Raw genomic sequence first — 14,375 nt, forward strand, 5'->3', positions numbered from 1 at the left:
GGTTTTGTAGTGATTGTTGTTATTTTGCTGCATAACACATTTTTAAACAGAACAGGCAAAAATTGCAATTTGACTTTTCCAGATTGGTTGTGGCAAAATAACTTGAGAACATTTGTTCATGTGAGGTTGCAAATCTTGCCAGGTTTCAAGCTATGCATCTCTGTCCAAACACACAGGCGATGAACCACTTAGGATCCTTTGAGGAAGTATCTGGCAGCTAGAAATGGTTTCTACGGGTGTGTGTTTTGGTGTGAAAACAAGAGAGGAACTCTATCGGTGCCAAAACCTGAACCCAAAAGGGAAGTTGGCCATTTTGAATTTACTGTCCTTTTTTGTGATGAAAATTGTACTTGTTGACTTGCTTTTCATTGATTGCCATTTAGGCCTGGCTATTTTCCGATGTTTTACAGAGCAGGCATTTACCATCCATTCCTCGCCTCCATAATTCATTTTTCTTAGATCCATTCAACCTGAACAGGCACATCAGCTAGAAGCTCACACATTTTCCCTGGCTTTCTGTTAAAGTGCACCAATTTTAAAGCTTTTTACTTGAAACCCAAGACATAAAAAGATGGTAATTACTTGCTTACATATCTGAGAAACGTCTGACATTAAGAATGAAAAGATGCTTAAATTCAGTGGAGACACTTTGGATGTGGGCACTGGGGATACAGCTTTTAAACAAAATTGGATTACAGAGTGACATGATGCTGACTAAACCTTAAACTAAAGTAAAAATGTAATAACTTACCAAGATAGAGAGCAAACTAGCAACAGGATTTGATACATCTTCCAAAACGCTAATACTTCTCTTGGAATTGTTCATATATTGTGCTACACGTATTGTTTTAACCCAGGAAACCTTTTGAAATTAAATGTGTATCCAGCTGAATAAAGCAATCTTCTTTTTTGGAGGTAATCTCACAATTAAAAAAAAAAGAAAAAAACACTGGGCAAGGGAAAACTGTTGTTACTTGATTGTCCCATTCTTGTTGACCAGGACTGACTTTAGAATGTGAAATAAGGGCACTAGTGTTTAATTATACCAGTCTTAATTCTATATCCCAAGGCCTTGATGTAATTTTCAACTATCATAGTTATTAAATATTACATCTGTGACTGCTTCTGATATCAGGGGAGCTGTGTAAAACCAATCCACAGAATGAAAAGCCTTAATTATACCACTTATTCATGTTAGATCAATTATTCATTTCAGTCCAATGATCCTGCTGTGCAACCAAGGGCTGTTTTCCCAAAGTAGAGCTCAATTATGAAAAAGTGAGAACACTAGAGTTGGAAGACAAAGCCAAAAACATACATTTCATGTACAAAAAAACCCCTCTAGGTTTTTTTTTTACTGTATGATGATGGTAAAAGTCCCTTAAATTCATATGCTTAACTAGAATATATTTAGATTCAACCTGTTGTGTCAGTGTAAACATGACGAACATGTAACAGTATAATGTTTCTGTAAGGCTGTTCTTTCTTTGTTGTAATGCAATCCTTTAATGTGTGGTGTTTTCGTACTGCACTAATCAGAGAGTGATACGAGAATGAGAAGGGAAGTCTGTAAATGTATATAAACATAAAATCAAACTTTAATCTATGAGCTTGTCACGTTCGATAGATTTACGGGCCAGTTACTGTTGTCTAACAATGAAGACAACAATTCCCATGATCCTGCGCTCTCTCATTATGTCAACCAACTACGTCTTTGGTTTAAACTGTTATGATTGAGAGACCCGACCATCAGAAACAATAAAACATATTATAGCCATGCTACCATTTGAGGCTGGAGCTCAATGCTAAAGCAAACAACAAACGACTCGCTCACATGAAAAATGCTACGTGTTTACCAGATATACTATTTACCATGTTCACCATCTTTGTGTGCCTTGTTAACATGCTGACATTTTCCATTTATCGCTGAACACCAATAAGATCTGTGGCTGATGAAAATGTTATTAGTCTTGCAGCCATTTGGACAAATAAAACATTTTGGGACCATTTGTCTACATAAAATGTAATTGGATCCATCAGTGTGAGTGAATGTGAGTGATGGACCAACCAAGGCATCGACCTACCTCACCTCTTACGATAACCAACATTGGTTGCATATCACCTGACCTGATGGTGATATCTTATCACACAGATTTCAGTTAGGCTACTTACCATCCTGCCTTTAGGTCCTCTTATGCCGATGGCTCCCCGTGAACCAGGAGGTCCCTGAAATGTGAGAAGAAAATCTGTTTTCTGAATCTGAGTTTGATTGTAACTGTGGAAACTATTAACTATTAACGGTACTAAGTTGAATGCTGATACACAGAAAGTGCATATTTTAACAGTAAACGTTATCAAGTGCCTTATAGAAGTTAGGCTTATAAATTGAATCAAAAATAGATTTTTGTTAAAGACTGACTTCACACTAGCTGACAAGCTTGTTTTTAGTGAAATCCACAACTCCCATCACCAGCTAGGTTTTGGTTAAAGAACATCTGATTGAATGCTTGATACCATCCACCAATGTTACACAAATATTAAGTATGTTCATTGAAATTAGCAGGAGGTGGCGCCAATTCTCTAGTTGGGTGCAATAATGCCATTGCAGAAGAATGGGGCGCAACAAGACAACGTAATTCATTTAGCGCCAGTCGAATCTCAAGCAGTAAAAAAAAAGACATAGACAACGCGATGCTGACATTTGGCATTTCTGTTTGTGTCATGTATGAATTTCTAAATGCTATCTGATGTTTACCTCTGCAGCTATGTTTCGTCTTTTCAATGGGATGAAGACCTCATTGGATGTTTAATGAACATGCTTCACGAACATGACTGTTTTCTGCCAAGTCTGTTACTATTGTACTTTGTTGCCTTCATGCACCAGCTCATTTTACCCCAGCCAAGAGTAAAGACTTATTTGCAATATTTCCAATCAGGTTTTTCAAGCACAGATTTAAAAATTCCATAAAACCAGGTGGATTGAAAAAGGCACCCACAGTTGCTGGGTGAAAACCGATTTTAAACACTTGCATCAGACAAGGCCCAGTTATGTAGTCCACACATCAGGACAGTTTTAGTCTCTGGCAGTAATAACACTTAACTTACTGGTATCCCTTGCGGTCCAGGTGGTCCAGTCACTCCAGGTATTCCAGTGTGACCCTGATGGATACAACATTACTCAAATGATATATCTATGTGATTTGTCTGTGAAATCCTAAATTGGATCTCAGATGAGAAAACTCAGTGGCCTTATTTTACCTGCCTATGGATGATTATTGTTAAATCACTGAAATCAGTCTCTCCAAACAGATCATACCCCCAAACCCTTATATATGTAGAATTGAATGCCCCCTGGAACGAGGGACGGGATCCAGACTTACTCCTTACCATCGGCCCCAATTCACCTGGCGGCCCAGGGGCACCTGTTTTCCCTCGATCCCCCTGAGGAACGATGAGCCATGATTAGTGAGGCAACACCAGAAGGCCTGTGACTGATGATTCATCTAACACTTTTGTAGACTAATTGATGAAGTGTTTGGTCCAACACTCAAAGATATTTCACTTAACATAAAACAAAGCTAATGTTTGGTATTTTTCTTCTGATTAATGACTTATGTCATTTATCAATTAACAAATTTGTCGTATTTGACCTATTGTTTCAGCTCTAATCACATGGTACATCGACAGAGAGCAATATCGCAAAATCAAATGGACACTACACAACAACAAAGTGTGACAAATTGAGAGCATGCTAACCTTTTCTCCAGCAATTCCCATTTCTCCGGCAGGCCCAACAAATCCAGGCAGTCCCTAAAGGAGAGAGATTACACTGTCTCAACTCTCCCATATTTCTTTTGGTTCTGCTGAAGTTAGATTTCTCATAATAGGCGGCCTAGCTTTGGGATTCCAATGAAAAAGACACACACAGAGACACACAGTGAGAGCATCAGACAGAAATCAACAGAAAGAGGGAGAAAAGCCTTTACCCTCTCGCCAAGCTTTCCGACCTCGCCAGTTATCCCGGTCTCGCCCTACAGCAAAGCAGACAATTAGCATATCACAAACTTATTCATGCCTACGTTTTAGTCGAAATCAGTTGAAATGTGCTCAAAGGCCCGTTCCCCTGTGGTAACGAAGAATTAACATCTAATTTACACATATTCAGATGATATATTATCATAAAAGAAAGCCGGGGAGACAATGTTCAGTTAAGGATGACAGTGTTTCGGAGGTGTGTGTGTGTGTGTGTGTGTGTGTGTGTGTGAGTGAGACTCTTAGGTCTGACCTTGAGTCCATCTGGGCCTGTCAGTCCAGGGAATCCCTGCCTCCCAGGCCTGCCCTGAACAGAAAGCAAAAATGACACAGAGAAGTGTACCACAGCTCCACACCAAACAAACAATAAACTCTGTATCTCCTGTAAAAGGTGCAGTCTGTGAGTCTGCCGTCCCTCGAGAGGGCCGCGGCACAAAACAAACTGATGCCAAAACAAAAACAGCCCTTTAAGAAACTTAATGATCCATAAAACAAAGAGCCGTTTGCAGCATCAAAGGCCTCTTATTACTCACACAAGTCATTGGGTCATTTGTGTTTGTTTGCAGTAATCACTTGTGGCTTACACTTCTGGGAGACGGCAGACTGGAGTCAACCAATGCAAAAATAAAGTGTTTCATTGGAAAAGTCGTCTCTATTGTTTCGCCTAGGATGAATCTAAACAAACACTTTTTTGGAACAAGATAATTATTGTTTTATTCATCCTGCAGAACAGTTCAAAGACATAATATTTGTCTCTTATGAAGTTCAATCTTTCATTTAATTTACAGCTGCAATGATCAATTAAGTGATTAGTTGTCAACTGTTGAATTAATCGCCAATTACTTTGTTATTTATTTATGTTGTTTATTTCGGGCATGTCAATTCATAAACATCACATTTCATCATTGTTCAAATAATACAATACACATGGCCGAAAGGGAAAAACGGGAGAAGCCAAAGCTTATCAAGTCCCGCCCCCATTACCCACAGGATAAAATCTTCATCCTGATCTTTTCTTGTCATTTGCATTTTACATTTTCTTTTCTTTTTTTTTCAACTTCTTTTGTTATGACCTTTGACAAAACATATTACAGCAGTAGCATACAGAGCTGAATCCAAGCTCTAGACAGTACATACAGATTACATGTGTGTCTACTGTTGTGTGCCGATTTACAGGGCTAGTTGAGTTCTTCACAGCTCAGAAGAACTTGTGATAACTCACAGTAGTGTCACAGTGTTCGTACCTAAGTTATCTCACATTGTTGATACACATTATAACAACATCCTGCTATGTACAACTGGCATTGGCCTTGGACCATACAATTTTCTCAGGTTCAACTTATTGTTTGGGTACAGAAAGATCATCAAAGCATCATCTAGCCCTTTCCTTTTCTTTTTCAAAGCTTTTTCACAAATATAACTTTATTTCTTAAAACCATCTGGTTTTATGTTGCTTCCCTTCCCCTTACAAGGGGTTGTAATGCCCTTGATTCAATAACTTTAATTGCATATTTGACCTCCTGAAGAGACACCAATGTAATAAATTCCTGTGAGGTTTAAGGTTAAAGTGTTCCTTTTTCCTGTATGTTATTCGTAAAACAAATCAGTCATCTGACACAGCTATACATTTTGGTTTGACACTTCAGTTGCTTTTGTTTGTGATTGTGGGTGATGTTTTTATGATAGAAAAGAGGATAGCAATTTGCTGACCAATCTCGTAATATGAGAATCCAGTGTCCAATAGGAAGTCTTTCAAAACAGCTTTAGAACAATGGAGAAGTCAGTCAGCCAAAGGACTTACTGGCCATACCGGGTCATAGTTATTCCTCCACAGTTAAATTTAGGCAGAAACACATGGTGCACTTGTACATAAGCAAGCCTTGCGGTGTTGTGTGTGGATGCTAAAAGATAATTGTGTTATTGTATTTTCTAACTGAGCTGCTGGGCTCATCCAATCAGCACTCACCTCGAGTCCAGCGGGTCCAGCTGGGCCAACTGGTCCCTCATCACCCTGACAGAAGGAATCATGACAAAAGGTCAGGAAGGGACAAAATTTCTTATATATTTCATTTTCAAACTATATAAAGTCAAACCCACCTGAAGTCCTGGTATTCCTCTTGGACCTGGCAAACCTCGTATCCCTTGCTTTCCCTGTGGATGAACCAGTGAGCTTGAACTTTCACTTAATTTCTACTCAACAAAAAGTAATAGTTTAAGCATTTATGTAACTTCACTAACCTTGGGTCCTTCAGGGCCATTTTCTCCCGGTGGGCCAATGTCACCTGGAAAGCCCTGTGACATGACAGGAAGTAAACCACAGCTTCATCAGCACACATACTTTATGCACACTGTATTATATTGACGCATGCAATGATGAAATAACATAATGCATCTAATCAAAAAGTAACACTAATAATCCTACCTCAAGGCCAGGGGGGCCAGGTAAACCATTAGGGCCCTTTTCACCAGGTTTGCCCTAAGAAATGTCACAAATGATGGAATTATTTTTGCGCAGATAACAGAAACTTCAAAATAACAAAACTGAAAATTATAAACATACAGCATATGCAGGTTACTCGGAAATCTCATACCTAAAGAGTGTGTCAGGAGGGAGGAGCTACATCATATAGCAGGTCAAAGCAAGTGCGAGAGTGTGTTTTCAAACCTCAAATCAGATCAGAGAGAACTTAAAATATTAAGGAACTATAAGATCACACGAGTGCCAGTTTTGGTGGATTAGTCTTAAAGCTAAGGCAGCACATGCACTTGCGGTGCCCTGTGCTTTGAGAGGTTGTTTATGCCACAGCTTTATTAACACACATTTCTTAGAGCAAAGTTTCTCCTACACGCATGAGTGCCTGAAGTTTGCTTGTGTATACATTTGAAGATTTCCACCCATTTTTCATCAAAGTGCCAGCAATTTTTCCTGAGTTCATCCTATGACTTTGTGTACACTTTTCAGAACTAACTTCTTATCTGGAGCAGCTGAGGAAACAAGTAGAAAAAGCCTTTGCAGCAAAATGTTAGAGAAGCTGTGACTCCTCAAAGCCCATGCTCCATTATATAGAAGGCACTTTATTTATTATTTATTGATCAGGAAAGGAAAATCTACACAGTGCTTCAAACTCTGAGAACAAGCAACCAAAACAGTTAAGCATGGATAGAAATCACTTAAACTGTGTGTCTGAAGCAATACAACATGTCATGCCTTACTCCTATCACCCACATTAAAAGGGCAACATTGAAAAGGAGCAGTGGAATCATAAAGTTGAAACGAGGAGTTATCTGAACAAAATGGTTTTTTTTTTACAGCAAAAATCTGAGTAAGATGCGAGCTGGCAGGAGGGGGATCACCAGGAAGTAGAACGTGTCTGGTGAGAAAACACACCATCTGCACTTGCTATTGGCTAAACTTTAGTCATTTCCAGTAGAGAAATATATCACAGTATAAAACATGTGTTTGCTCTTTAAAGAGAACATGTGTTGGAAGATCTGCAATCTCAAATCCAGTGCACAGCTGATAGGTATTCAGTTTGTTTACCTGTTTAGAATCAAAGAGATCTCGACTCTGCGACAGTACAAGAATATATATCTGCTCAGTTAGGTGTTAACTAGGTCTAGATTTAGTTAATGAATGGGTGAATAATTTTGAGGAATTTAACTGAGAGAAACTCAACACGCGTCATCAATAACGGACATGTTGCTAATCAACAGACCACTGTCAACTTTTTTTCCCACTGGTATTGGGTGTTTGCGTGGAGGATTGAAAATACCTGCGGTCCAGGATTTCCACGAGGACCTGGCAACCCAGGTGAGCCACGGTTGCCCTGTAACATAAAAGACCAGCTCAGTGTAAACAGGTCAAGACAAACACATATGTCAAATGTAAAAGAAGCAAACAAGCAAAATCTCATTCATGAATATGCTGATTAGATACAGAAACACACCAACTACATCTCTGTGATAGGAATAAAAGACATTTGTTGAATCGACTGTGCTTTTATAGCTCTTTTAGACAAAACAAAGTGCTTTCTGATGTAAACAAACACACAGATGGAGGCAGAGATACCCTGGGAGGCACTGGTCTAATCATGAGGAGCAATCTGGACTTCAGTGTCTTGCGAGGAAGACTTTGACATGCAGAGAAGCCAGGCATGGAACAACAAATCTTATTATTCATGGATGACATGCTGTACCAACTGAACATATAAAGAAACATAATACCTACCTTGTCACCTTGGTATCCACACTCCCCTGGCTCTCCTGATAAGCCAAAGTCCCCCTGAGAAAACGCAAATGTTTGTAAAAAATTATTTGATCATCATGCACCACCGGAGTGCTGGGTTACACAAGTCGTCAATAGCTTTTCTGTTATCTGTTAGCTTTCTCTGGAGTCAGAGATACAATTTCGTGATTTGGCACATCTAGCATTCTTGTAAACACAAGGTTAGTAGTCTGAGAAAGACATATGCAGATCACCTTATCACCTTTCAGTCCTGGCTCCCCCGGGTTTCCAGGCACTCCCTTGCAAGCAAAATAAAATGTAATAGAAAACATGATTATTGAGCAGTCTTGGCGCTTCACTGTTTGCCTAAGTTCACATACACACAAGGGGCAGAGTGACTGAATCCAAGCACCAACTATGTGACCTGACCAAAATTAACAAACTGTACATGATTTTTAATTAATCAATATCAAAACTAGAAATAGATGGAACTAGAAAACTACATCATTTACCTTGTGTCCTGGTGGTCCTGTCAAGCCTATAAAGCCAACAGGGCCCATGTCTCCCTACATAAGACAACACACACAAAAAACAGGCAGAATATTTAGAATGCTGGCTGTCCAGAGAAGTCAGATTTCTACATATATTTTATTTAACAACTTCTACTATTACCCAGGACTTCTATTGCAATCTCCAGACGTTTCTGGGCATCAGTGTTCTGGAGAGAGATAGTTGATTGCTGAGTCTCGTTCCCAGGCTGCCGACGCTTTGGGTTGGTGACTCGCCAACTCAGAGTGTCAGTATTTGTTGACCCGGGATGAGACCCAACAGCCATCCATCTTTCTCAAGAATCGCTTTCTGCACTTTGTGTATTAACAAACAGAAAATGATAAAGCCTGCATAGTTTGCCTTTAAAAACTGACAAAAGATTGATTCAAGTCAGAACAAACTCATCAGGGAATACAAGATTACTAAAATGGCCTGACACTCGTTGACAGCTTTCTGCATTCGACCTGTTTTTTAAATATTCAATGTTTTTATTGGAACCATGAAAATAGTGAAGTTTTGTATAAGGACGAGAGATGTAAAGAACCAAACTTTTTTATATGGCACTTTTTATAACAATAGTGAGTTACATGCTGTTTTTGAGGATAAATACAAGAAGGACTTAAAGAGACAGAGAAGACTATATAAACCACAAAATGTAAAAATATAAAAAAGTCATTGAGAAGAATACAACAAGACTCACAATAAGACCAGGGACTCCAAATGGGCCAGGAGCTCCTAGTTCACCCTGAGAGGACAAAGAAAGAGATGCATAAAAAGATGCGACACAAGCAGTCAGATAGAGGTGAAGAGATACAGAAAGGACATGCATATAAGAGCTTCGAGTATGTGTCTGTATTTGTTTAGTAGTGTTTTCCTCCGCTTGATGACAGCCTGCGTAATGTTTCTCCATTCATTTGAGTGTAGTGAATGAGCACTTGGCACTTGACACAGAGGCTTGTTGTCTAAATGATCTACCCCGCAGCCACACGCCATGCCCACATCCTCTCCGAGCTAAGCGTCCAATGTCGAGATGGATGACACACAGCCCAGTGTGGCCTTCCTGTCACCTCCTCTATTTCTCTATGAATGAAAGGAGATGAATTCAGCCAAATGGAACAACCCCACTCTTCCCTCTGAAGGCAGAGGAAATGAGGCCTGGAGGAGGCTCTCACGGGGCAGCCAATCACAATCTTACAGTGCCCCTGTCAATCATGAGCAGTGTGGGTCACACTAGAGCAAGAGGAGAGGAGAGCGAAACTGCTGATGCTGCCCTCATATCAGTGTGGCTTATGATAGGCGAGTGAGTCACTGGCATGGATTTGACTCAAAGCCAGTCAAGCACAGGAATGCAATGTTTTTTCTTCAGGCTCGACAATGATGCAGTCACATCTTTTTTATTATTGTTGTGTCGCCTTTTTGCATTTGCCTTTATGCTTTTTTAAAAGAAATGTACTACATTTAAGGGATATTCCGGTGTAAGTTTAATCCATGGTCTAAATCACCGTGAAACTGTTAGACTCCCTCTCCAGAGATCAAGTTAGCAGACCGCTAATTTACGGAGTTTTATAAACCTCAGAAACGACAGCACGACAACAGTACACTGCAGTAAATGGATCCAAATATAAACTGCCACCAAAAAGCCACAAATAATGCTCAGAACAGCACCAAACTTCAGCAACAGTACAAAAAGAGTCTCAGCACACAGTTCGAGGCATCTAACCTCCGCTAGCTTAGCTGGATTTCTATTGGGAAGCTAAAAACAGATTTCAACTCTCCTCCATCAGCTTTCGGGTCGGGGAAGTCCCAACGCGACGATTACCGAGTGCGGTTAGAAATGCTCAATTCCGTTCTTTTCCCTGTCCGCTCTCGATTATAACTGTTATAAACTGGCAGGTAAGACACATATGAACTTTGACTGCTTTTCCATGGAGTCATAACCATACATTGTCATCCATGAGCCGCGGAACTCTCCTGCACTCGGTAATTGACTCGTCGGGACTTCCCGTCGACAGGAAGCTGCTGCAGAAGAGTGGTAAACTTTTCAGTAGAAATCCAGCTAAGCTAGCGGAGTTTTAATGCCCCGGACTATGTGCTGAGACCCTATTTGTACTGTTGCTGAAGTTTGGTGCTGTTCTGAGCATTATTTGTGGCTTTTTGGTGGCGGTTTATATTTGGATCCATTTACTGCAGTGTATTGTTGAAGTGCGGTCGTTTCTGAGGTTGATAAAACTCCCTAAATTAGCGGCCTGCTAACTTGATCTCTTGAGAGGGAGTCTAACACAGTTTCACGGTGTGTTAGACCATGGATTAAATTTACACCGGAATATCCCTTTAAATCTGAAATCTGGTGTAATCTCAGGTGTAATGTTGTGGATGTCCAAGTGGAGACAAACTGAAGTTTATCTACATCATTTCACTTACTGGGTTCCCATCAGGGCCGGGAGGTCCCCTCTCTCCAAAGTCACCAGGAAACCCCTGAGCACACAAAGAAACAGGATAGTTATGTAACCAAATGGAAGCGGGGGGATGTTTACACTGTCAAAATGACTTTTTCGATGTTAAATTTATAGATATGTCATATGGTTTGCCAGTGAATTAATCACACCACAGACAGGGGTTCAATAAAGTCAAGTGAATTTTATTAATACAGCTCAATATCAAGAATTACACATTTTCCTCTAAGGCTTTTACAATCTGTACAGCATGCGACACCCTCTGTCCTTAGACCCCCAAAGTGATTCCCAAAACAGAAGTTTGACGGTTAGAGCCAAGCAAATCCCATCAAATGTGCTCCCAGCGCTTCATTCCTGGGAGACCGGCAGGAAATTCCACGGCTGAGTGTTTCTGAGCGACTGGGTGTCTGTGTGTGTGCACGCGCTGGCAGAGAGCACTCAGCAGGCCGTGGACCAAACCCCCAGGACTTGCCTAAATAGCTGAATAAAGCTGCTTGGCCTAGGAACTGCTGACTGTGTCCCTTTTTTTTGCTTGGTGCTCGTAATTCTATTATAGAGGCAGAACAAGAGACGTGATGCAGCCGCGAGGCCACACGCTCAACGTGCGCTTGTAAATGTGCCAAGGTCAACATGCAACCCGCCGCTCATCACGGCTCAGCACTCGCCCACAGAAGGCGAGAGGCGAGTGCTGTGGTTAGACAAATGATAAACAGCAGAACAGAGGAGAGATCTGTCGTTCTCTGTCAACAGGCAGAGAGGAAAAGATTGAATGGAAGTATGAAGACCTGAAGAGGTGCCAGATATAGGATTGTTTGTTTGGCAGACTGCTGATTTAGGACATTCAGCAAATGTGGATACAAGTAATAAAGTAATAAGCAGTGATTGGTGCAACATGAAGCTCACAGGAAATGTGGAAAAATTTGCCTTTTTCCAGAAATGACAATAAATGGCTTGGTTTGATCAGAAACACATGCAAGCCTTTGTCTCATATTAACAACACGTTCAGGGAGGTTGGCGTGACCCTTTTCAGTCTGCCAGTCTGTTATGTGAAAAATATAACATTCACTACTCTCCATCTGCAAGGAAAACAGGAGGAAGGGACTGAATTAAATAAAATCCACATAATCTGAGAATTTGCTTTTTATGTGGCAAGTTAGGCTTTGGGACATGTGAGTCACAGGCATCACTGTTGGATCAAATATGCCAACCCTGTCTCTTGTGCATCTTTCTAGATTTTGTTAAACAAGATTACTGCTGACTCAGGACAGAAAAAGCTTTGTGCGTAAAAGTGACTGACCTCACTTTTTTACCACAGAAGAAGAGTAATGGCTTGCTCATGACTTGGCTTTTATGACCATACTTTTTTCTGTCTTCAGTCTCTGTCTATGCCCATTGTGGAATAATAATATTTCTTAAAAAAGCTTGTACAACCAGACTTGGCCTGGGAAAATATCAGATTTACATAAGTGGTTATGTGCAGCTTCAGTATTTTCCATGTAAGCCTGAGAGGATGGGAAAATTTACTTCCAGGCGCCAATGACGATAGAATTCCCGGATCTGCGGGTAAAGGCACTGGAGAGCCAAACCCACAGCTGACACATTACATTATTATATCGGTCTAATGCAAAACAAGCACAGTAATAAGCACACACTATAACGTACAATGTTTCATAATCAACTTTAGCAAAAGGAAATTAATCACACAAGATTTATATAGAGTAGTAATAATAATTTCTTATTCTAAAGCAGTAACTGACTAAGAAATTAAATGTAGGTGGCTGACACTTGCATGTTACGCTGTTAAGGGTGCATAATTCTCCCCCCCATATGAATTCATAGCTTTACTGTGCCAGTGTGGAAGTTGCCAAAACTTTTCTTTGCAGATTTACGACAAAGGCTAGGAGGGCTTCACACTGAACCAGGGCCTCTCTGTCAGAGTAATGGTCATTTAATACACTTTAAAGTAGTTCTGCGCTACAGTAAGAGTCCATAAATCAAGACAAAACACCCTAACTTTCATACGGCTGCATTATAAATGTGCTCTGAGAAGTATGTTGAGAGAAAACTTTACCGGCCTACCCATCTTGCCCTTCTTCCCATGAACGCCAGGAATTCCCTGGAAACAGGAAAGAAAACAGATTTGAGAAACAGAAAGAGAAAACTGGATAAGGAGCTAGAGGAGAGATAAAAGTGTAAAATGTAAAAAAAAGAGTCAAACAAAGTCTTCAAAGTCATTACCCCACAAACTGCTCTTACACAACAGCCTTTGACAAAACAATCCCAAGGGTCCCTTTAGTAGCTGTCCTGAATGGCTTTCAATAAGATCAGATCATGTTGAGAAGAAAATGAACTTTTAAGCAAAAATTAATGAGAGGTCCCTAAAGTGCTCTGAAAAAAATGTAACAGCTACAACATTGACCTCTAGGGGAGATTTTCCTTGTCAAGTAAATCAAAAAAGCTTTTCTTTTGTTGGACAGCCATATAAGACAGTTCAGACTCAGACTGTCAGGTCCAGGTTCAAGTTCTTCGTTGTGGCTTTACTCTTATCAGACTAAACTGCACTTTGCCAGCCTTAGCTGTGCTTGTTAAGCTGTGCTTTGAGCGCAATGCTACATTAGCATATTCATTTACTGATTAATAGACATTGTACTTTCAGTTCAGACTCTATTTTGGTGAGTAGAAGTATTGTCATTTGTCTTCATTGTCTGAAAATTAATGTATTTTCTCAGACTGGACTCTACCCTCTCCACTCCTATATTTGTAGTTACACTAAAAGCTGAATGAACCACCCTTCTTTAAGGCTGAGGCAAGCTTCACAATGAAGTTCCCTCTCTCTGGCGGAAATAAGAACTGTAGTTTTTTTTAAGAACCGTGGTTCCATATATGCATTCGGAAGTGGCATTTTTCTCTGATGTTGAGAACCTGCTTGGTTTTTCCAACACTCATAATTCTTACACATATACTATTTTCTTGAAAAAGAGAAGGATATATTCAATCTTAAATACAATTTACTGTATCATTAAAAGGTGTTAAAGTCTGTTGAATCATATCAAATGTCAATCTTAGTTTGAGTTAACATTAACATTTAGCATTATCATTTGTAGTCGCACAAAATG

General features: G+C 40.0%; 1 protein-coding gene across 1 annotated transcript in view; it reads right to left on the bottom strand.

Moving 5' to 3' along the window:
* col27a1b (collagen, type XXVII, alpha 1b) overlaps positions 1–14,375 on the bottom strand; it is a 68,372-nt gene that overhangs the window by 19,604 nt on the left and 34,393 nt on the right. Inside the window, exons 12-28 of the mRNA XM_030417956.1 lie at positions 13,331–13,375; positions 11,228–11,281; positions 9,507–9,551; positions 8,770–8,823; positions 8,512–8,556; positions 8,261–8,314; positions 7,806–7,859; positions 6,455–6,508; positions 6,271–6,324; positions 6,130–6,183; positions 5,999–6,043; positions 4,286–4,339; positions 3,987–4,031; positions 3,757–3,810; positions 3,388–3,441; positions 3,106–3,159; positions 2,173–2,226 (exon numbers count right to left, since the gene is read on the bottom strand). Coding sequence (XP_030273816.1) covers positions 2,173–2,226; positions 3,106–3,159; positions 3,388–3,441; positions 3,757–3,810; positions 3,987–4,031; positions 4,286–4,339; positions 5,999–6,043; positions 6,130–6,183; positions 6,271–6,324; positions 6,455–6,508; positions 7,806–7,859; positions 8,261–8,314; positions 8,512–8,556; positions 8,770–8,823; positions 9,507–9,551; positions 11,228–11,281; positions 13,331–13,375 — 873 coding nt within the window. The remainder of the gene's footprint in view (positions 1–2,172; positions 2,227–3,105; positions 3,160–3,387; positions 3,442–3,756; positions 3,811–3,986; positions 4,032–4,285; positions 4,340–5,998; positions 6,044–6,129; positions 6,184–6,270; positions 6,325–6,454; positions 6,509–7,805; positions 7,860–8,260; positions 8,315–8,511; positions 8,557–8,769; positions 8,824–9,506; positions 9,552–11,227; positions 11,282–13,330; positions 13,376–14,375) is intronic.

This window comes from Sparus aurata, chromosome 5 (assembly GCF_900880675.1).
Source record: "Sparus aurata chromosome 5, fSpaAur1.1, whole genome shotgun sequence".
NCBI lineage: Eukaryota > Metazoa > Chordata > Actinopteri > Spariformes > Sparidae > Sparus > Sparus aurata.